Below are 19,990 nucleotides of genomic sequence, written 5' to 3' on the forward strand. Positions count from 1 at the left end.
AACTACGTGGAAAGTTTACGTTTTAGATCACTTTACGTTGTTCGAAAAAGTTCTCGGGTATAGCAAAGTTTCGCACCCTTTTTTTAACTCTTCGGATTTCTCAGTAGTAAAGGCGCTCGATACTAAAGTCTATGTTTTTGCAGCCTATTATATCCCAAGTGCATTTTTCCCAAATTAAAATGTATAATATTTATGCACTTTACGACAAAGGACTACGATGTTGAAAGCTTACGTAGTTCGATTACGTATTTTAGCACATTATAGTGAGACCAGCCGCAGTGTATGGAGAAAACCAGCTCAGCATTATAAACTGAAAACTATCGACGGTGTTATCGATGTTCTTGCATCTCTATGCAGTTCTACTTACGCATTTGCGAATTTAGGCGTCGAATTTAAATAAATATTGTGGACTCGAGCCGGCTGCCAGAGTCCAACCGTTGCTGCCACCGCGAAGCCAAGACCGTGTGCCAGCCGGGCCATGTACGCCACCAACAATGGCGGAACTAACAAGGCGCCAAACAGGTTAGTTTCGCCGCCGAAACGAAGTCCGTGTACCACACACACCCTCTCCTGCCATTCCCCACCCCCTCGCAGGCAGAGGCGGTACAGCCGAGATTTGTGAGATTTTTTCTAATGTTTTTTATTTGGTTGCTCCTCCATGTGCACCTCTTTCCGCAGCAGTGGCACCTCCATGTTTGACAACACCATCACCGTGACCCCAATCAAGGTGGAACTGAGCTCGGCCGTCGCCCAGGCGTACGCCGCTGGCAAGGGCCAAGCTCCAACGGCGGCTTCGGTGCAGCGAAGGACGCCCAATGCAGTGGTGGTGACCACCACCACAGCCTCCAATAGCCAACATCAACAGCAGCAACAACACCAGCTGCAGCTTGCGGGAGGCGGAGGAGGCACCACCACGCTAACCTTACCCATGCAAGCGACCCTGGTTTCTTCGAATAATGCCTCCTGCACCATCGTCAATCCTGGTGGAATGAATGTGACAACCAATAGCGTCGCCAGCACCACGGGGAGCACGCCCAAGGAGAAAACGACGACGAAGGCAAGCCGGGCGCAGGTGGCGCGCAAACCGCCGCCCACAATTGACAATTTCTGGCCCAACATTGTGAGTGAAGTGCATGGGATCGGCCAGGTGGACGCCAAGCATCAAGTGCTGCCGCTGGCACGCATCAAGAAGATCATGAAGCTGGACGAGAACGCCAAGATGATAGCCGGCGAGGCGCCGCTGCTGTTTGCCAAGGCCTGCGAGTACTTCATCCAGGAGCTAACAATGCACGCCTGGGTGCACACGGAGGAGAGCCGCCGGCGCACGCTGCAGCGTTCGGACATTGCCCAGGCAATTGCCAACTACGATCAGTTCGATTTCCTCATCGACATTGTGCCCCGCGAGGAGATCAAGCCATCGTCGTCGTCCTCCTCCTCGTCAGCGGCGGCGCAGAAGCAGAACAAGGATGGCGGCAGCACCATGGCTGGGTCTGTTGCCAACTCCGGAGCGTCGGCAGCCTCTGCAGCTGGCAGCGCCAATGCCACGGGCAACTTTGTAGCCGGTGGTGCCAATGTACCTGCAGCCACCACTGCCGCCGGTGGCCTCAAGCTGGACGCCGTTCCAGGCACAACCAGTGCCGGTGAGGTGCTCAGCTTCAGTCCCGTCAATCCGGACATCTTTTCCGCTCAACTGCAGCAGCAGCACGCCGCCCAGCAGCAGCAGCAACACCATCACCATCCCCAGCAGGTGCAGATCATCCAGCAGGCTGGCCATCCCGGTGGCCAGCAGCTGCAATACTTCATTGCCCTGCCCGGCCAGCAGGCGGCGCAGCTGGTGCAGCAACAGCAGCCGCAGCCCGCCCAGAATCATCTGGCCAACAGTCTGGGCCTCAACATAGTCACCGCCCAGCAGCAGCCCACCCAGCAGTTGATCCTCACCGCCGGTCCCAATGGCCAGCTGACAGCCACGCCTGCGCCACAGACGACCGCCCAGCAACAGCAGCAGCAGGCGGCCCTGCTCCAGAATCTCGCCCAGCAGCAGCAGCAGGCGCAACAGCAGCAGCAGCAGCAACAACAGCAGCAGCAGATCCAGCTTATCCAGCAGGTGGTGACGCCCACGGGCGAGCTGACCAATGTACCGGTGAGTAGAAGCTGGGATTTATCCAACCGAAAAGCAAACTAACGACAAATTTCCTTCCCTTAGATCGCTATCAATGCCAATCACTTGCATTTGCTGCGCCTGCAGATGCAACAGCAGCAGCAGCAACAGCAACAACAGCAGCAAGCGCAGCAGCAGCAGCAACAGCAGGTGATCATCCCCACACAGCTGCTGACGGCGCAGCAAATACTGCAGCTGGGCGGAGCCACTGCGCAGCAGCAGCAACAGCAAGTCCAAGTGCAGGTCCAGCAGCATCAGCAACAGCAGCAGCAGCAGCACGTCAATCTGAGCCAGAGCAATGCCAGTGCCGTGACCACAGCCACGCCCATCTTCATCAACTCCAACCAGGCGGCGACGCAGCAGCAGGCACAGCAGCAGCAAGCACAGCAACAGCAGCAGGCGCAAGCGATTAGCAGCCTGTCCGGAGAACGTGGCGGTTTCCGATGAAAGCAGGACACCCTGGCCAACATATCGAAGCATCGGGAGGCATCCAGCACAATGTATAAAATATTTCTAGTTGCTAGTTTAACGTAGTTCTAGTAGTGTATATCGGGCGATGAATCTATATATATATATAGGTATATATCTAGCCAAGTAAGTGTAGAAATGATATCTCAAAAAATTGTAATTTATTGCCGAAAGAAAGCCCTCCTCCTGCAGGTTTCACCTTTCCCCAGAGTCCCACAACCACCCACCTTCACCTTCACACTTTTAAAAACCATCCTAGAGATTTAGAGAGAGACACGCCGCCTCCGCGTCCTGGTAAGGGGCTCATCCGTTTATTATGTATTTGTATTTCTAACTAGACGTAAGCTCTGATAACAATTATAAGCCAACCACAAGAAGGACTATGTGCCAGAAGCTCGCTCTCTCGTGTGTCTACTTCCTAGCTAGTATCTTGTTGATGTCCTGCAGCTCACGGGTGCTCCAGGGCTCCAAGGGATCCGGTGGCGACGATAGATTTCCGCGTCCCTGAGCCGCAGAACGACCGCGTTGTTCGTGAACCTCGCTCTGTTCCGGAGAAACCCTGACAGAGGTAGGAAGATCCGACGGTTATGGAAGGAATATGGATTTGTAGATCACACTCACTTGTTCCTGCGACGAATACGCGCACTCTTGACCCGGCGAGCGGCCTCATCCTGCGCCGGCTGGCATTTGCGCAAATGGAACTGCTTCATGGTGGCATGCACCTCCTCCGAGGTGGGCATTTCCTCGCTGGAAGAACAGGGTTCCTCACCGCCATTGCCGTCCTCGGTCTCCACCTCGGCCTCCTGCTCGATGGTCAGTACCTCCTCCGACACAGCCTCGTCGAAATGGAAGCCCTGCAAGGGACGCGAAGAAAAATCCTTAGCAGAGAGAAGAGATAGAGCAAGAATTCTCCCTTACCGTCGTCTCCACAGCCAAGGCACCGGGCGGCGCCCACACCGAGGACATGGCCTCGAAACCAGGCTGCTGCTGCTCCCGCCGTATGTCCGCCTTCGACAAGGCATTGTGCGTCCTCTTGGCCAGCGAGAGCTTGCCCAGTATCGGTCCACCGCTGTCGCTCTCCTCCGTCTCGACCTCGGCCAGCATGGCCATGAACTCTTCGAGCTTCTTGGGATCGACAATATCCTTGGGATCCTGGAACAAGTTGCTTAGATTCGTCATGGGCAGGGGCATGGCCAAGGCCAGGTCCCCTGCTGGAGCTGCTGCTGCTGCTAGTGCTGGAGCGGCAGGCACAGGCGTAAGCAAAGGATCCACCGACGGCGCTGCCACCTTCTTGGTCGTCGTCTGCGGCTGCGTCTTCATCGTTTGCTCCACTAAATCGAAGGCTTTGTTCGCCAGCTGCTGCAATCCGGCAAAGTAGTGCGGATCATGGGTCTCTGGCCGCTGATCCGACATCATTATGAGCTCCCGAAAGGGATCTGGAGCCGGTGGTGCTGGCGGCGGAGGTGCTGCTGCTGTACGCAGGACAACGCCATTGGAGGAAGCCGGATTATTGGCAAAAGTCAGCATATCCATGGCGTTGGTGAAGTCCGATTCAGGATGCATGTTGTAGGGATCCTTGAGCTTTTGTTTGGCCACCTTAACAGGACTAGAGATGGAGGCGCGACCCCACATGAGGCGACGCATCTCTTCGCCGGTCATGCCGCGCTTCTTCAGAGCCGTCAGGGTGACGCGACCCACTCTCTGGTGATTTTTATGTGAAATAAATAAATATAGGTATAGGAATATACATTAATGTATTGATTTCTCCCTGTGCTCACCTTCCAGTTCGATACCGCTCCCTTGCGCTGCTTGGCTCTGGTCTTGCTCTTGCTCTTGATGACCATCACGCCGCGCACCTCGAAACCCGTATCATCCGCGGGACCCAAGGGTATGGAGTAGGCCTCTAGGTAACCCTTGGCATCTGCCTGCGGCACTGCTCGCTCCAAGGTGACAACGATCTTGGCCCACTGCTTCATCCACTCCTTCTCCGACTGCTCGATGACCGTCACATAGGTGTTGCCCATCATGGCAATCAACATGTTAAGCAGCAGAATGGGCACAAAGATCATGAAGATGACAAACACGGTCTTCGATAGATTCGGATACGTTGTCTGGTTGAGATCGGGATACTGCAACGAAAGGAGTAGGAGGAAACCTTAAGCAGACCAAGCTACATAGTGCCAGTGAGTGTAACCCACATTATAGTCACCGAGTGTGGTTTGGAAGAGGGCCATCCAGGTGCTAGTGTAGGTGTTGAACATGGTGGACTGCACCTGGGGATGTCCCTTGTACAGGAAGTAGAACGCCTGCGAGAACCCACAGAGCACAATGCAATAGATGATGCCAAAGGTGAACATGTCACCCGTTATCATCGAATAGATCATGGTCACAAAGGGTCCTGTAAGACGGATGGCTCTGGGGGAAGAGAGACATCATTGGTTAGGAGTTCACCATGTTCCTATTCCCACTTACCCGGCAAAGAACATGAGCAGAAACCAGGAGCCGGGCACTGCGAAGATCAGGATGGCCTCCTCGGTATCGGTGTCCCCAATCAGACGAAAGGGTATGCAGGCCAGGATCAGCAGGTTCGAGAACAGGAAGATAGCCTTGGCTGGAGCGTGAGACTAGAGAAGAGAAACTATAAGTACCAGGTCAGGATAAGGGCTTCAGCTTCAGCATCCTTAATTTTTCCTCATCTTTCCAGATTTCCTTACCAGCTGCTTAAGAAAGGCGGATAATCCCTGGTTCTTGATCTCATCTCCTTGCTGGAAGACCACATAGCTCAGGACGCCCGCTATGGTGGCCAGCTCGGCACAATATCGCGCCACCGTCTGGGCATTGTAGTCATCATCATCACCATTTCCATTACCATTTCCCTCTGTCACCGATTGAAGAGCAGCGGCAGCTCCACCACCTCCCAGATCCTCGCCCTCGGAGTCCTCACCCTCGGCCTCACCATCGTGCGCGGGTCGGAGATAAACGGAGACGGAGAGGCACAGCAGATGCGTGGACAGGATGAGCAGGCGCTTGAGGAACTGATTCTGGGCAAATGTCTTCCACTTCTCCTCGAGCAAACGTTGAATGATGCCACCGTCCAACATGTCCAGATGCTCGGGCTTGGTGCCATTCAGGATGATGAAGAGAGCCGAGTTCCAGTCTGTGTGGAGAGTGCAATGAAAATATGAACAAGAAAGGAAGCTAACAACGTTTCTATACCCCTTTGCAGGAACAGTATACTGAATACTTACTGGTCCTACCGTCTGGGAGGAGGGTGTCCAGCGCATTCAGCGGATAGCCGGAGCAGGTGATGTTACTGTAACGCCAAAACTCCCTGGCGGACAACTCCAACATCTCGCGAAAGACCTCGGCACGGCCCAGCTTGCAGGCAAGGGTTAGTGGCGTGAGACCCGTCTGGTTAACGATACCATTCTTGGCCGGCGTCTTGGGATGGCGCAGGGCATAGCCGAACATGTCCAGCTTGTCACAGACGACCACCATGTGGAGGATCATGTTGCCGAACGAGTCCTGGGCATCGGGATCGGCGCCGCAGTCCACCAGCAGATTGTAGACACTCTCATTCGCACAGCAGGCGGCCCAGGCCAGCGGATACTCACCCATGTAGGCCAGTCCCTCGTAGTCGGTGCTCTTAGCCGGATGAGCACGCTGCTGATCCCGGGGCAGGAAGAAGCTGCCTATTGCCCGCTGATTGATATCCGCCCCGGCCTCTATGAGATCCGCCACCAGCTCATTGTTGCTGTAGGCAATGGACAGGTGCAGGGCACTGGCTCCCAAATACTCCTCGCCCTCCATCACATCCAAGGCCAGGTTGGGAAAGACACGGAGCAGGACGCGGGCCAGCTTTGTGTGCACCTTGGAGTCGCAGATGATGAGCACGTGCAGCAGACTTTCGCCAAGAGCGCCGCGATACTGCATTTGCCAGCAGGCTTTGTGGTCCTCCCACTTGCCCAGCGGATCGTGTATCGATAGCGATGCCTCAATGGGTATGGTAACCTCGGTGTGGTCTCGGTATTTCCAGCGCAGGAACTCTGCACGGTTGATCACCTGGCCCTTGCCATCGTTGTACATGAAGACGCCAAACTGCTCGCGGATAAGCTGCTCCACGGCAATCAGTCCGCCGGAATTGATGGCATCAATGAGGTCGCCACCTGGTTGATGTGGGAATTGAAATGGTTTATTTGGTGTTTATCTTTTGAGAGGATTATAGGGCAATGTTATTAATTGAATATCCTTAAATAAGAGCAATCTAAGGAGGGGGAAGTCCCCTTTTTTCCCAGTTCCCCAACACTTTTCTTGAAGGATTTAGGTATTCCCCGTAATAAGAGGACATAAAGGAAAATTTAAATTCCTACATATATAATATATATATTTATATAAAGTATAATTATTTAGGTCACCCAATAGCTACTCCTTACACCATCTACTCACTCACCCCTCTTGTAATCAGCCAGCTTGTAGAGCAGACACTTGCAGGCGGTGGCCGAGGACTGGGAGATGACGGCGTCCAGGATGGCCCCGGGCTTCATCTCCGGGGCCTTCTTGCGCAGGCATTTCTTCAGCAGGAACTTCATGACCGCTGCACCGCTGCACCACTGTCCAACCACTGGCCTCCCCGGTGGCAAGTGCGCAATTTCTGGCTCACTTCTGCTGTTTGTTTGTTCGATGAACCGCGGGGCAGAAGCGTTACGGACACCCAGGCTATGCCTGGCGTTGTCCTAGTAACTGAAGCTAAAAAGGAACCTTGTGGCAGCGGTAGATATGCAAGTGTCAGGGATCTGACAGGGATTTGCCATTGAATCAATAAAAATATATATGAAAATTAATGGGTTTTGAGATACCTTAGTTTACCTGTTGCGTACATTTACCTTATTCAAATATATCTAGAAAAATTAATAATAACTTAAAAGGAATGAAAGATATCCTTACAGATTTATATATAATTTAAGTTTCATTTTTCTTTTTATTGAATTATGTATATAAATATATTTTTGCCTTCATTATTATTATTATTATTGTTAATTATAACTTAGCGCTAGAGTATCGGGGGTATTTGGGGGGTTATCGGATATACATATACTCCTGTACTGTAAAATAAATTGTATAAATAATGTGTATGCTTCTGATTCCTCCCACACCTTCTCTAATGCTTCAAAGATTCTCTTCTCTCCTTCACTTATCGCTTCTGATGGCAATTAACGCCTGTGAATCGTCATTGATAAGTTAATCACTGCTTTATCGTCATAATTTATATCGCTTGAAGTTTGTATTTTCGTATATTGGTATTATTGTTATAGATATATATATAAATATAAATATAAATTAGAGAGAGACGTTCGACAAATCGTAATCGAATATGGCTATTAAATACAGAATGACAGTAATATCTGTGTCGGGCTCTGGAGTATGTTCTTTCGAGGATATATGCGTTAGATTTCCGGTCGGTTTACCGTCTATATGAATCTACCCCCAACCTAGGCCTAGCCGGGATAATCCCAGACATAAGTATCATCTCCAGATCAGAATGTTTAGTGAATACTACCTTGTATCTCTGTCAGTTCAGTTCGGTTCAGTTCCTCCATTTTCATTGGAGTTAAATGCAACTTGGACTCTTTGATTTCATTTGATTTGATTTGGAATTGAAATTGGAATTGCTTGGAATAATGCCTATAACTATGCATATATATATACATATATGTGTATATATATATATTCGTGTATAATAGAACCATTATATCTCTAGCACAATATATTGCCCATTACCCGAGAGAGTTGGTTGGTTGGTTGGTCTGGTCTAGGGATGTATACCGGAAGTTAAAATCCGATATGATATATCGACATATCGAAAATATTGTAAACTTTGCTAAATTGAATTTTAAAACATCGAACAATATTATATAAAATTTTTAAATATAGAAAAAACTTTGATATTGTAAAAAAATATCCGATTTGTATCAATTTCGAATATAGTGGTTCGATATATCAAATATAATATATTGATTTCATCGTATATATATTGCAACTTTAAAAGATTGATTTATAGATCGATATATCGACATTTTCTGCCATCCCCTATCTGGTCTTTCCCTATTTCTTCACTTTTTGCAGTTCTTTTCGGCCTATTGTGTCAGTCAGTCAGTCGGAGAGCTGGCTCATCCTTGGTATACAAAATATATAGTACATATGCTCTATATATATATATAGTATATATCCTGGTTCGTGTATAAAAGTACATTTATATTCTATTGCAAGTACAAAAAACGCTATGGGTAATTGGTAATCATTGTGTTTGCTACTCGAGTGGCATCCTTTCTCATCATCACACACACATAGTATCCTCTGTCATATTGTTCAGTTAGTAGAGGGCTTTGGGCTTAGGGCGTTAATTAGGGATTGGCAGAGCAGGGATCCGCTGTTCAAGTCTTTTCGTTATACATTTTGGAATATATATAGTATTCTTGGAATTCTTCTCAGTTGTTTAGTCGCTTTTCCTGTTTGATTCTTGGCTTTAGTGTTTGATTTACTGATTTACCTATTAATACAATTAAACGTCATCGAAAACAATTGTCTTTACGCATTTTCTTCGGCCACAGTCTATGTTTGTTTCTGGGGAAAGGAATGGGTGGGTGGTGGATGGTATGGGGATCGAGCTATGTTCAAGACTAGAAGAGTTGTGGTGGAAAATGAAGGTGAAAGAGAAGGCAACAGGCAGACACACACACTTTCTCTATCTCTCTCTCTCTCTCTTGCGAGGGAAAAGTACATAAAAAACACGCACACATTCGCACATTATTAAAAATATATATCATATAATATATATATATATATATATATATATGTATATGGCCACGAATCGAAACTGGGAAAGAGAAATCAGGGAAAAACTAAGCGTAAGTTGGGCTAAACTAGATTTTCGACTAACTACTTAAATAGCACGATTTACAACACAAAACATACATTAAAAAAAAGGGAAAACACAATAATAAATGTAAAAATGTTAAATGTAAAATAATGTAAAATATTAAAACAAAAACAAGATTTGCTTACGATTGTTAGTTTGGCAATTATTGAGCAAATGCAGTTAATGGGGGAAGGTGGTGATGGTGGAGGGGGCGAAGGATTAGGATTAGGCTTGGGGTGTGTACCGGGTGTTTGGTGTGTGCTAGAGAGTGTGCTTGCTTGCTTTCGAGTCTTGATGTCGTCGTCTGCTGCCTTTGTCATGTCTAGGATTGCTTGTTGATTTTCATTCTTTCCTTTCTTTATACGCTAAATTGTGAACTGATCTCTCTGGGCGCCAGCTCGGCGCTACTCCTGCCACTCGTTCTCATCCACACCCTCCATGTCGTCCTGCTCCAGCTTGGTGGTGAACTCCATGCGCGCACTGACCGACTTTTGGATCTAAGAAAAGATTGAAAACAGGTATTAAAACCTAAAAGCGAGATTATCTCCTACTCCTCCAACTCACCTCCTGTTGCTTGTTGGTCTCGTAATCCGATTTTTGGCCACCAAACTGCTGGTGATCCGACTTCTTGGCGGCCACCGGCACTTGTTGTATAGAAGAGACTGCAAAAAAATAATAATACAATAATAGTAAGGATATCAGGAAAACAGTTTAAAGGGGGATTGTATTCCTAAGCTGGGCCATCACTCACGTGTCTCCATGCCCTCCGGCTTGAGGCTGATCTTGGGCGCTGCCTTATCATTGCTGGCAAACCAATCTTCGGCGCTCAGCGTGGCGCTCCAGGTGATGCGCGTGGGTGGGAACAGATCGTCTTGGAAGAGCTCGCTCTGTTTGGTAATTATAGATAAGACCTTATTTATATCAAAGAGACTCCTGCACTCACCTTAATGCGCGGCACTGTGAAGCTGAGGGGCTCAATGGTGGTATTGGTCAGGCGATAGGCCTTGGAAAACTCCACGCTGGCCACATCGCAGTGGTTCTTGGTAAGGAAGCTGAGGCCCTGGTGCAGCGAGGTGCAACGATGGTGCGACAACGGGCAGATGTATGGCTCCTCATCGGTGATCTCGTAGCAGTAGATGGTGGAATCGCCCTTGCCGGTGGCAAACAGCGTGGAGCTGTCCTCGTCATAGAAGGGAATGAGTATCGAGGGCGATACATCCAAGCTGGCCGTGTTCAAAGGAGCAGCCAGTTTCTGGGCATTGTACACGCTTATCTGTCGCTCCGAAACCCTGCAAAGAAATACCCAAGAAATCCCCGCTAGAAATCATATATCCTTCGCTAGCAGATAGTTGCTTACTTGTCAAAGCCTGTGCAGACAATGTACTGTCCATCCAGGGCCCAGGTGATGCGTGCTCCGCGTGAGCCCACCGGTCCGTTGCCCTCCCGTATGGGGGTCTCCGATTTACGTGGATTGTAGACCCTAATCTTGCCATCCTTGCAAACGGTGGCGCCCAGACGGCCACAGGGACTCCAGGCAAAGTCAAAGATCTGATCGGTGTGGCCAGAGAGGGAGCATTTCTCGCTCAACGTACGCAAATCCCACAGCTTGATGGTCATGTCGTAGCTGGCAGTCAGCAGGACATCCGCGGCCAACGGGTGGAAGCGTATAAAGTAGATCTTGTCCAGATGAGCGGTCAGCTCGCCAGCTGGCGTATTGGTTGGCTCACTTAATCCCCCGGCGCCGATGTGCCAGAGCTTTACGATGCCATCGTCACAGGCCACGGCCAGGCGCTGGGCATCAAATGGATCCCACTGGAAGTCCATGATGTTGCTGCCGTTCACCAGCGATGGTATAACCCCGTCCATTAGCCTGCCCGGTCGGCTAAGCTCGAAGATGGCAATCTTGCCACCGGGTCCAGAGAGCGGCACAGCCACACGCTCCTGGTTGGCATGGAAGCCATTGCATTCGCCCGGTATCTGGCGGCTTAAATTGCGCAAATTCTCAATGTGCGTCGACTTGTGGCCGGGTGTGCCCTTCAGATGCCGGAACTTGGACACCTTTCCAAAGACGGTGGAGGTGCGCTTGGTGAATGTCGCCTCCGTGGCGGATTTCTTGAGACCCAGAGCCGTGGCAGAGCCATTGCCGCGGCGGTGCTCCTCCAGCAGCTTGCCCTCCGGCACCGAGATGCGCTTGGGATCAATCGAGTTGTTGGCCTGCAGCTGTTGGCTGCTGGTCTTCAAGGGTTCCACCTTGGAGTGCTCGCGACGCCTGGAAGAAGGGGTTACTATTACTAAGGATATTCTATTAAGAGCTTGGCTCCTCACTCACAATGGCACTGGCGACTGGGCCTTCTCGTCCACCTGGCTCTTGGAACGGCTCTCGTAAAGGCGACGACGCTCGGCAATGCTGCTTCTGGTGGAGGTTGCCCTCTGCAGATTGCCATCCACACGCTCCTCGCCCTCCGTGGAGTTGCCCGATGACTCGGAGTTCTGTTCGAATATCTGAGGGACAGAAGGATTAGCAAGGAACAAAGAGAGATTGAGATTGATATTAGTTTGGATGATTAAAATAGTGACTTTTTGGAGGGCAGACCTTGTCGGATGATTCATCATCGTCGGCCGAGGACTAGTAGTTACCAGTTCCCAGTATTTAGAAAGGTTAGTTTGTGGAAGTGAGAGCGGTTTCAGGTATTTCAAAGATTAAGTTAGGAGTCGAGAGTTGAATTTTGTCGGCACAGGCATGTAAGAGAGGGGATAGATTCGATCGAGAGAGAACATTAGAGATTATAGAGCACGAGCTGTAGTTGCTGTGTAAGCAGATCTCCTCCTGGCCTTACCTTGCGTCGCTCCGAGGTGGTCAAAGATATCTGTACGCCGTTGCCCGTTGCTGGGGCCACGGCTGGAGCACCACGAGCTTTAATTTCAATATTCACAATTAGATCCGGCTTGGGACAACCCTCTGCGGGTATTATTTCCATGGCTCCGCCACTGCTGTTGTCCTGGCCCACGCTGGAGATGTTCTCATGGGAGCCTGGGGCCAAAGGCACGGCAAAGACCTTGTCGAATGACACATCCCCCGAGGTGCTGGAGAAAGGCTTCGGGCCCAGACGTGGCTATGAATAATCGGGGAGATTGCAAACGTTTAATTATCAAGAATCGCAGTCTAGACCAGACTTTGACTAAATAATAAAAGTTTTCTACTGCAAAATAATAACTGAAAACCAAAGAGAAAATAAACAAAAACAGCTGATAAAAGGTGAGTAATAGCAAACCAGCTGGTATTGCCATGAAAGCACAAGGTGTATTGGTGCACTCTGCCTATCAAATATCAATCAAAAACAGAAAAACAAACAACTGATTCGCGAAAAGGGCTGGCAGCTGCCATAAATACATACTTGCAGCTATCCATTTTGCGAAAATGATAAAAACGAACAACAAAATCATAAGAAACAAAGGAAAACCAATTAAGGAAGCTAACCAAGTTCTAAAAAAGTGTACAAAATACAACAGAAAAACGCCTAAACAAAGGGATATAAAACGTGAATTAAATTCACAAAATATATAAACTGAAAACCTCAACGATTTCCAACTATAAACGGAACATTTGTACAAAAATCCAAAGGGGATAGAACACCTTATAGGCCGCCGCTGCGGTGGTGCGTGGCCTGGGGCGTGGAGTGCCGCTGCCGCTGTTCTCCCCAGCGGAATCGCTGGCTGCCTCCGGCAGGGAATTGTTGCGCGATGTGCGCGGCATGGGCTTGGGCGGCGAATGGCTGCCACTGGCCGCCGATGAGGATACCTCCTCGCTGCTGCCAGTCGAATGCTCCTGCTCGGTGGGTGATTCCTTATCATCCTCCTGGGACTGGGAGTGGGACTGGGACTGAGCCTTCTCCTTCTCGGAATCCACCTTGTATTTGGCCTCGAACTTGCGTATGAGCTCACTGCACTCGCCATCGGGCTGGGTTTGGACGGGCAAAATGCCGCCCTTCTTCCCATTGCTGTGGTTGCTGTTGTCGTTGCCGTTCTTCTCCTCGAAATTGTTACCCTTGCTGAGCATCACAAAGTGCTCGTTGTCGTTGCGCTTGGCCAGTGGCTTTGTGGCAATGGTATTGGGGTTGCCCTTGGAGCGCTGATTCTCTAGATTCTTAACCAAATCACTGAGATTGCCGCGATGGATCTGAATGGCCGAAAATGGGAATTAGAGGGTAAAGACCTAAGCGATACACTGACTCGGACAGCTAAGAGAGATTCCCTTGATTAAAACCCTTCCCTCGCGTACTTCCTAATCTCGAAAACATTCTTAAGCTTCTAGCTAATAAAACTTACAATAATTGGCTCATCGCCATTCTCACGCTTGGCAGGATCCAGGCTCATCTTGGGCACTGCCTGGTTGCTGCCATTCAGCCACTCGCCGGCCACCAGTTCCGTCTTATAGCCCGAGGTCTCTGGATACAAATCAGCATGGAAATCCCGGTATGTCTGTAAGCAACGCCGGAGATTAAGATATTTCTTTCAATGTTTTGAGTTAGACATAGTCACCTTTCGTGGCACTTGGTACATAATGGGTATGACCATGTTAGATGTCAGCTGCAGCACACGATTCACCTCAGCCTCCATGACCTTCAGCGCTCTCTTCGGCACCAGGCATGCCCCCTTTGTCTGTTCGCCGGTGTGACGAAGACCCTCAATGAAATACGGATCCTTGTCCGTAACTTCCAAGTAATTAATTGTTGTGTCACCCTTTCCGGCCAGGAATAGCATATTTGTGTCCGGATCAAACAGGGGCATTAGTACACCCGTGGAGCAGTCCAATTCCAGGGTTTTCTCCGGTGTACCAAAGTTGCGTATATCGCGGATGATCACCTGACGCAAGCGGGCCGCATCGAAGCCGGTGGTCAGGATGCGCGTCTGATTGCCCAGCCACACTACACGCGAGTCCTTGATGCTCTGATGCGATTCAGCGGTCATCTGTATGGGCGAGCCGGTGGCCCTGGGATCAAAGATACGCACGCACTTGTCCTTGCAGCTGGTGGCCAAAACGGAGCCATCTTCACGCCAACTGGCCGATTGGATCACCTCGGGATGTTCATTGTTTGCTAAAGAGTATTCGTATTAGATTTGCTCGGTAATTTCGGGGTCACAACTCACAGAAGATCTCCTTTTGGGTGCTGAGATCGAAGAGAGCCACACAGCCGGCGGCTGTGGAGTACATCAGGCCATCGGCCGTGGGATGGAAGCCGACGGTTTCCACGCGTCGCTGCTTGTGTGAAAAGACGGCCTCCGGATCGGAGAGCGACTGTTCGAGGCCCTTTTCTGGGATGTGCCAGATCTTGACCTGTAAACAAATTGCCATAAGTTTAATCGTAAGTTTTCTACTCCAAAAATCACCAAGGAAGATGTTTAACTCAGGAAAAAAAATCAAGTAGAAGTTGCACTTAGAAGCCGCAAAGTAATAAAGGTGAAAACGTGTATGGCTCCAGTTAAAAAAAAAAAAAAAAAAAACTTGACTTGGGGAAAGTTTGCACTGCAGATTTTCCACTTTTAACAGGAATTCTATGATTCATTTCGCATTATTCACGTATTTTTTTAATCTTTGTTTTGTTTCGACTAAAATTAAACTTGGTTGTTCTAAGAAAAGTTTATAAAAAAACAGAAACTAAGCAGAAGTGAAAGCTAGCTCTTGTTATGACTTATTCCAGATGGAAATACGCCACAAATGCCGGTTTATATTCCTTATTTCAGATAGGAAAATATCCTAAACATGTTTTCCTTACCAGACAATCCTGCGAAGCGGTGGCCAGTAGACCGTCATGGAACGGCGAGAACTTGAGATCTGTCACTGTGTCCGTATGGCCATGGAGGAGCGGCATCGTCTTGCTCTTGCGTCCGCAATCGTCCAACGGCAGGACAGCGACACTGGAGCCGGTATGCTCCCAATTGAAGGCCATAAAGGCGGCCGAGGCGGCGATATTGTTGCCATAAGTCTGATAGCTACCCACGCAGATCTCGCGGACGCAGGCCTCCGCCTTGGGCACAATGGGTGCGGCATTTTTGTACTTGGAAGCCTTGAAGCGCCACGCCATGATTCCGGTTCTAAGTTCTAAGTTCCTCTGGCTAAGCTGCTCTGGCGCTGTGCACGTCGAGTGTTCTCTGGCGGAGTGTCGATTGTGGATTGGATTGGATTGGATTGTCCAGTCTCCAGTGGGCCAGTTGCCTGTCGCTCTGTCACTGTCTCTCGCTCTCGTTCAGTGCGTGCGTGAGTGTGTGTGGTTGCGTCTGGAAAAATGGCAAGCATATCCGTGTGTTAGTTGGAGTGATATCAGTGCGGGTGCGGGAGGGGCGGTGTGAGCTGTCGCGGTCTGTGTGATATCACTGGGCAAGTGGCAGTGTGCGGCAGTGCCACTGAGTCACCTCATCCGATAAGGCGCACAATAGGCAACGGCGGCAGTAGGCAAGAAATAAATAAATGAAGAAAGGAGAGCTTTGCTGCTGCAAGTGCAGCTGCTGGTGCACTTGCCGCCGATTGAAAAGAGAAAGCTGGGCAAGAATGGTGCGGTGGAACTGGAACCGCCACTGGTGGTGGCCACAAAAGCCGGATGAGCAACTCTGGGGCAGACTAACAGCACTCGGTGTGTTATGCTCTGTGTGTATGCAATGCTTGTTTGTTTGTATAACAGCAAAGGAAGCGAAAGGCGAAGGCAGAGCACTGGGCGAAATATACAAATATCTGGTGACGCGCGATCCGCCCCATCTAAGGCGCTAAGGGTTAATATGTGCCGCCACACCTAGGGGTTAACGATCCTGCAGAACTCACACATACACCAACGCAACTGGCATTATAGTGCACCAACACTTGCGCAAATGGTGCAGAAAAACTAACCACTTTTTCCTCTCTCCTTCTCGCTTTCTCTTCCTGGCACTGTAGGTGGATGGATGTTGATGTTAATTTCCAGCATCGGCAACTGTTATCCTAACATAGCATTAACATTATTCAATTGTTATTTATGCAAAAAAATTAAGTATTTTCTCCCTCTTTAAAAATTCTCTCGTTTGCGCGGAAAATTACGTTATTTTTGCGCAAATAGAGAGTGAGAGAGGGCAGGAAAAACATCGGGAAAATATCTCGTCGGCTGCCGAAGTTCGGTTTTTAATTTTAACACCATTTTATTACCAACACCAATGCGTTTCGGCAGCCGGCTGTTTTGTTTTTTCTCCACCTTCGCGTTTTGTTGTTGTTGCTCTTGCCATTTCACCCACTAAACACACACGTACGCACACACATGCACGGTCCTGGTGGTTGGTTTTTGTTGCAGCTTTTTGTATGCATTTATTGACATTTTCCGCTAACGTCGATTTTTTTTGCCTTCTTTTTGTTTTAACAAGTGATTATTGGGTCTTACTTTCCAGTGTCGCGTGCAATTAATTAGGATTGGTTTTTCCTTCCTCCTGCCTGAGTATTTTCTCCCCCGTTCCGTTTCCTTTTAGGTTTTTTTCTTTTTTTGCAGCAGCAACACAAACACACCCTGGCGCCGGCAGCGACGAAGAACAAGAAAAGATGAAGCAGCGGCAATGACAATGACAACTACAACAAGTACAGCGCAAGGAGGGAGGCAACAACAACAACAACAACTGCGCCGACGCCGCCGCTTTTTTATGGGCAAACAAAGGAGCAGTTTCGCACACACACACACGCACACACCCACAAAAGTTGCATTCGGTGCAACAACAGTTTTAACAAACACCGAAAGCCGCAAAACGCAGCGTCTGCAAATGCATCGCGTACTCACGCTCACGCCACGCCAACGAAATGCCGCTGAGAACGTTGCCAAACCGCAGCTCCGGGCGGTAATTTCCAATCCAAATCCGAATGAAATCAATAAAAAACTACGCTAGATCACAACCTTTTCTTTTCGTACCGTGCCAGTGTTTAAAAACTAGTGCTGGCAAAACATTGCACCACTATCGATACTCTCTATGTTTGTGTTTATCGCTATTGTGTACGAAACATCGATTTAGGTTGGACGTGTAGTGCAGACACGAACCATTTTTTCGGTTGAATTTTCGAAAGCTTAGTACTCGTATTGGTTTTGCTTTAAGAGTTTACTTACTTAATCAGTTGAAGTTTTATCAAACAAAACAAAAGTATATAGCTTGGTAATAATATACAGGAATAATATAATTTTATTGAAGAGGAAATTCCCAATTTCTTAAGAAGTTTGAAAATAGAAAACGGTTGACGATTTCTAGATAGTGCACTTGAGCTGCCAAAACATCGATTGCACGCACGTAAATATCGATGTCTCTACTTTGGCATTTTAAACAAAAAACAAATGAACCGATAAGGAATTAGTCTGAATATTGAAAAAATTGTAGGGAATGTTATAGGTTCTGCGCATGAATACCCCTCTATAACTAACGTCAATACTTTGCGATGCCAACGCAATAGTATCGATATCTGACCACAACATTCCCAACAATCATCGATGGGGCCAATCATCGATGCTGTAACATCTCTATATCGCATCGCTCTCTGCACCGCAGCTCGCATTGTTATTTTTTTTTGTATTTTTTTTTGGCTCGAACGAGTTGGTTCGATGGCGCTGTTAGCCAACAACAATAACAATAACAGACCGCGGCCAAGGTGCACCGTGAATATCGTTTTTTAACCAAAGTGAACATAATATCGCAGGAGCTCGCGCGGATCGTAAACATATATTTATTGCTGCCTCCTCCTGCAGAGAGAGTGAGAGAGGGCGAGCGGGTGTGCGTGTGTGTGCGTGTGCGCGCCCCCCGATGTGAGTGTGTAGCGGGCGTGTGTGTTTCGGTCGGAGTGTGCGTGTGTATGTGCGCGTACAAATTTGGTGTGCGGCAAAGGCAAAGGAAACGGGAAAAGGAGAAGGAGAAGAGGCTGAGGGCGAGGGAGGCGCTGGAGCTGAAGCTGGAGCTCCTGGAAGTCCACATCCAAATCCCAAAACCGAAACCGAACCCGCAAAAAGGCGCTCATTATGAATATTCTGCAAAAAATCGGTGAGTACCGTTAGTTGCCGCCAAAGAAAAACAATAGGAAAAACGGAGATTATTTTTTTGTGTGAGATGGATTTTGTTTCCCATTTTCTTAGCTCTCGCATCTCTTTTCGCTCTCAATGCCTGTGTGTTGGTTGCTGTCTGCGAGTGTGTGTGTGTGTGTGCCTGAGTGTGTTTGTATGCATCCTCCAGGATTTCTTGCCCCCTTCTTCATCATCTTCGCTCTCCCCCTCATATAATTTTCACCGTTTACCGTTCTGTGCATCTAACACACAAACACACGCAGACACAGAAACAGACAGACACACACTCCTCTTTTGTTGTTGTTGCTGCTGCTCGCTTTTGGGCTGTCAACAAGTCTATTTTTAGATGCTGCAGTTGCTGCTGCTGCTGCTGCGGCTGCTGCTGCTTCCAGAAGTGTTAAACATTGGGAGCATCACCGACAACAACAACAACAACAAATACGGCAACATCAACTTCCTATTGCCATACACGCCCCCGCCCATGCATTTTGCTTCCTTCCCACTTCCCATTCTCCCTTTTTTTTTATTTGGAATTCTCCCACAAATGCAAACGGTTGGGAACCCGACTAAAGCGTGTGTTTTTAGCTGGAATTCATATTCCATTGTCCATTGTCCACAAAAATAAGCGAAACCAACTGAAAATTCTGATTAATTCCTGGCAAACGGCAGTCGCCATTAATATCCTGTTGATTCCCGGCAGCAGCAGCATCAGCGACTGCTGCATCCTTTGTGCTTAACTTCATACATTGCGCAGTCCCGGCCAACGTAAATTGTTATTTCTTTATTGTTTCCATTATAATATTAATGAATTCATTTTGCCTAATGGTAGTTCCAATTGGTTTTTATTAAGTTATTTTATGGATTTCCAAGAAATAATCCTTTTCAGCCGGCGTTTTCTATTTAAAAAAAAAAAGTCCTCGAATACGTTATTTTTCCCATTTTAATTTAATTTTCATTGGAATTGTGCTTCTATGTTTCTGATTTCCACTTTTGCAGTGGAAAAATTGTTAAGTCAAGCCTTGATTCCATGGAAAAACCATTTTTCCCGTTTTGTTTACTTTTACAAAGACATCCTGCTTTGATTTTAGTCTTAATTAAATTGCACTGGCTTTGAGTTTTATAAAAAAAATGCATTCCAAGATAAATTAACTTTCCGTTTGCATTATTTACTCCTGCCCTGAGTTATTTTTTCCCGGGAAGTCCTTTTGGTTCCATAATATCCATTCTAGCTAAATGCTTAGGTAGAAGTTTTGGCTTTAATTAAAATATAGTGGCTACCAATTGCAATTCTTGGGAATAGCTTGTTCTGCTGTTTGCTGGCAATTAATGTTAAATGGGAATGCTCTTGGCTTTATTGTAATATTTGTTTCATTCTGGTTGAATATTTAATTGGACATTTAT

At 48.2% G+C, this 19,990-nt stretch overlaps 4 protein-coding genes across 18 annotated transcripts in view; 2 read left to right on the forward strand and 2 right to left on the reverse strand.

Moving 5' to 3' along the window:
• Positions 1-12: 12 nt before the first annotated feature.
• On the forward strand, positions 13-3,019 carry Nf-YC (nuclear factor Y-box C). Of its 4 annotated transcripts, none has more exons than XM_086835439.1 (3): positions 13-522; positions 682-2,140; positions 2,204-3,019. In XM_086835439.1, the coding sequence occupies exons 1-3, from the start codon at positions 479-481 to the stop codon at positions 2,603-2,605; spliced, it is 1,905 nt and encodes a 634-aa protein (XP_086691565.1). In that variant the 5' UTR covers positions 13-478; the 3' UTR covers positions 2,606-3,019. The 4 variants fall into 4 exon arrangements, with proteins under 4 accessions (XP_086691565.1, XP_020803787.2, XP_086691563.1 ...); XM_020948128.2 differs by having other exon boundaries at positions 94-522; positions 679-2,140; XM_086835437.1 differs by having other exon boundaries at positions 329-618; positions 679-2,140.
• Positions 2,889-7,419, reverse strand: iav (transient receptor potential cation channel subfamily V iav). Its single transcript, XM_020948129.2, has 9 exons — positions 7,077-7,419; positions 5,875-6,792; positions 5,341-5,783; positions 5,099-5,250; positions 4,825-5,041; positions 4,405-4,755; positions 3,545-4,327; positions 3,248-3,480; positions 2,889-3,185 (listed from the first exon to the last, which is right to left on the reverse strand). Exons 1-9 carry the CDS (start codon positions 7,213-7,215, stop codon positions 3,038-3,040), a joined length of 3,384 nt encoding a protein of 1,127 aa, XP_020803788.2. The 5' UTR covers positions 7,216-7,419; the 3' UTR covers positions 2,889-3,037.
• A 160-nt stretch (positions 7,420-7,579) lies between these two features.
• Positions 7,580-17,479, reverse strand: pod1 (coronin). 9 transcript variants are annotated; one of them, XM_086835426.1, is made up of 15 exons: positions 17,330-17,479; positions 16,423-16,512; positions 15,317-15,818; positions 14,691-14,877; positions 14,082-14,638; positions 13,869-14,021; positions 13,177-13,719; positions 12,380-12,655; positions 12,136-12,168; positions 11,872-12,044; positions 10,900-11,811; positions 10,486-10,831; positions 10,294-10,429; positions 10,107-10,204; positions 7,580-10,039 (listed from the first exon to the last, which is right to left on the reverse strand). In XM_086835426.1, exons 3-15 carry the CDS (start codon positions 15,623-15,625, stop codon positions 9,947-9,949), a joined length of 3,816 nt encoding a protein of 1,271 aa, XP_086691552.1. In that variant the 5' UTR covers positions 15,626-15,818; positions 16,423-16,512; positions 17,330-17,479; the 3' UTR covers positions 7,580-9,946. The 9 variants fall into 9 exon arrangements, with proteins under 9 accessions (XP_086691552.1, XP_086691555.1, XP_086691558.1 ...); XM_086835429.1 differs by lacking the exon at positions 17,330-17,479 and adding an exon at positions 16,760-17,181; XM_086835432.1 differs by lacking the exon at positions 13,177-13,719.
• C3G (C3G guanyl-nucleotide exchange factor) overlaps positions 17,452-19,990 on the forward strand; it is a 55,428-nt gene continuing 52,889 nt past the window's right edge. For 2 of the 4 annotated variants that reach the window (XM_020948071.2, XM_086835418.1), the window contains exon 1: positions 17,452-18,569. In XM_020948071.2, the coding sequence (XP_020803730.2) occupies positions 18,548-18,569 (22 nt within the window). In that variant the 5' untranslated portion in view covers positions 17,452-18,547. The remainder of the gene's footprint in view (positions 18,570-19,990) is intronic. The other 2 variants (XM_086835419.1, XM_086835420.1) reach the window with 1 other exon arrangement.

The sequence above is a fragment of the Drosophila serrata genome, unplaced genomic scaffold (assembly GCF_035046125.1).
Source record: "Drosophila serrata isolate PLE 108 unplaced genomic scaffold, ASM3504612v1 contig_276, whole genome shotgun sequence".
Taxonomy (NCBI): Eukaryota; Metazoa; Arthropoda; class Insecta; order Diptera; family Drosophilidae; genus Drosophila; species Drosophila serrata.

What these genes read in the sequence shown, in the direction of transcription:
- Nf-YC (XM_086835437.1), top strand. Translation starts at nt 479, where the DNA reads ATGTACGCCACCAACAATGGCGGAACTAACAAGGCGCCAAACAGGTTA. An exon ending in AGGCGGTACAGCCGAGATTT is followed by an intron (nt 619 to 678) that starts GTGAGATTTTTT and finishes CTCTTTCCGCAG; the next exon opens with CAGTGGCACCTCCATGTTTG. An exon ending in GCGAGCTGACCAATGTACCG is followed by an intron (nt 2,141 to 2,203) that starts GTGAGTAGAAGC and finishes TCCTTCCCTTAG; the next exon opens with ATCGCTATCAATGCCAATCA.
- iav (XM_020948129.2), bottom strand. Translation starts at nt 7,215, where the DNA reads ATGAAGTTCCTGCTGAAGAAATGCCTGCGCAAGAAGGCCCCGGAGATG. An exon ending in CCACACTCGGTGACTATAAT is followed by an intron (nt 4,756 to 4,824) that starts GTGGGTTACACT and finishes CTTTCGTTGCAG; the next exon opens with TATCCCGATCTCAACCAGAC. An exon ending in CGTATTCGTCGCAGGAACAA is followed by an intron (nt 3,186 to 3,247) that starts GTGAGTGTGATC and finishes TACCTCTGTCAG; the next exon opens with GGTTTCTCCGGAACAGAGCG.
- pod1 (XM_086835426.1), bottom strand. Translation starts at nt 15,625, where the DNA reads ATGGCGTGGCGCTTCAAGGCTTCCAAGTACAAAAATGCCGCACCCATT. An exon ending in GTCTGCACAGGCTTTGACAA is followed by an intron (nt 10,832 to 10,899) that starts GTAAGCAACTAT and finishes ATTTCTTTGCAG; the next exon opens with GGTTTCGGAGCGACAGATAA. An exon ending in AGACCAACAAGCAACAGGAG is followed by an intron (nt 10,040 to 10,106) that starts GTGAGTTGGAGG and finishes ATCTTTTCTTAG; the next exon opens with ATCCAAAAGTCGGTCAGTGC.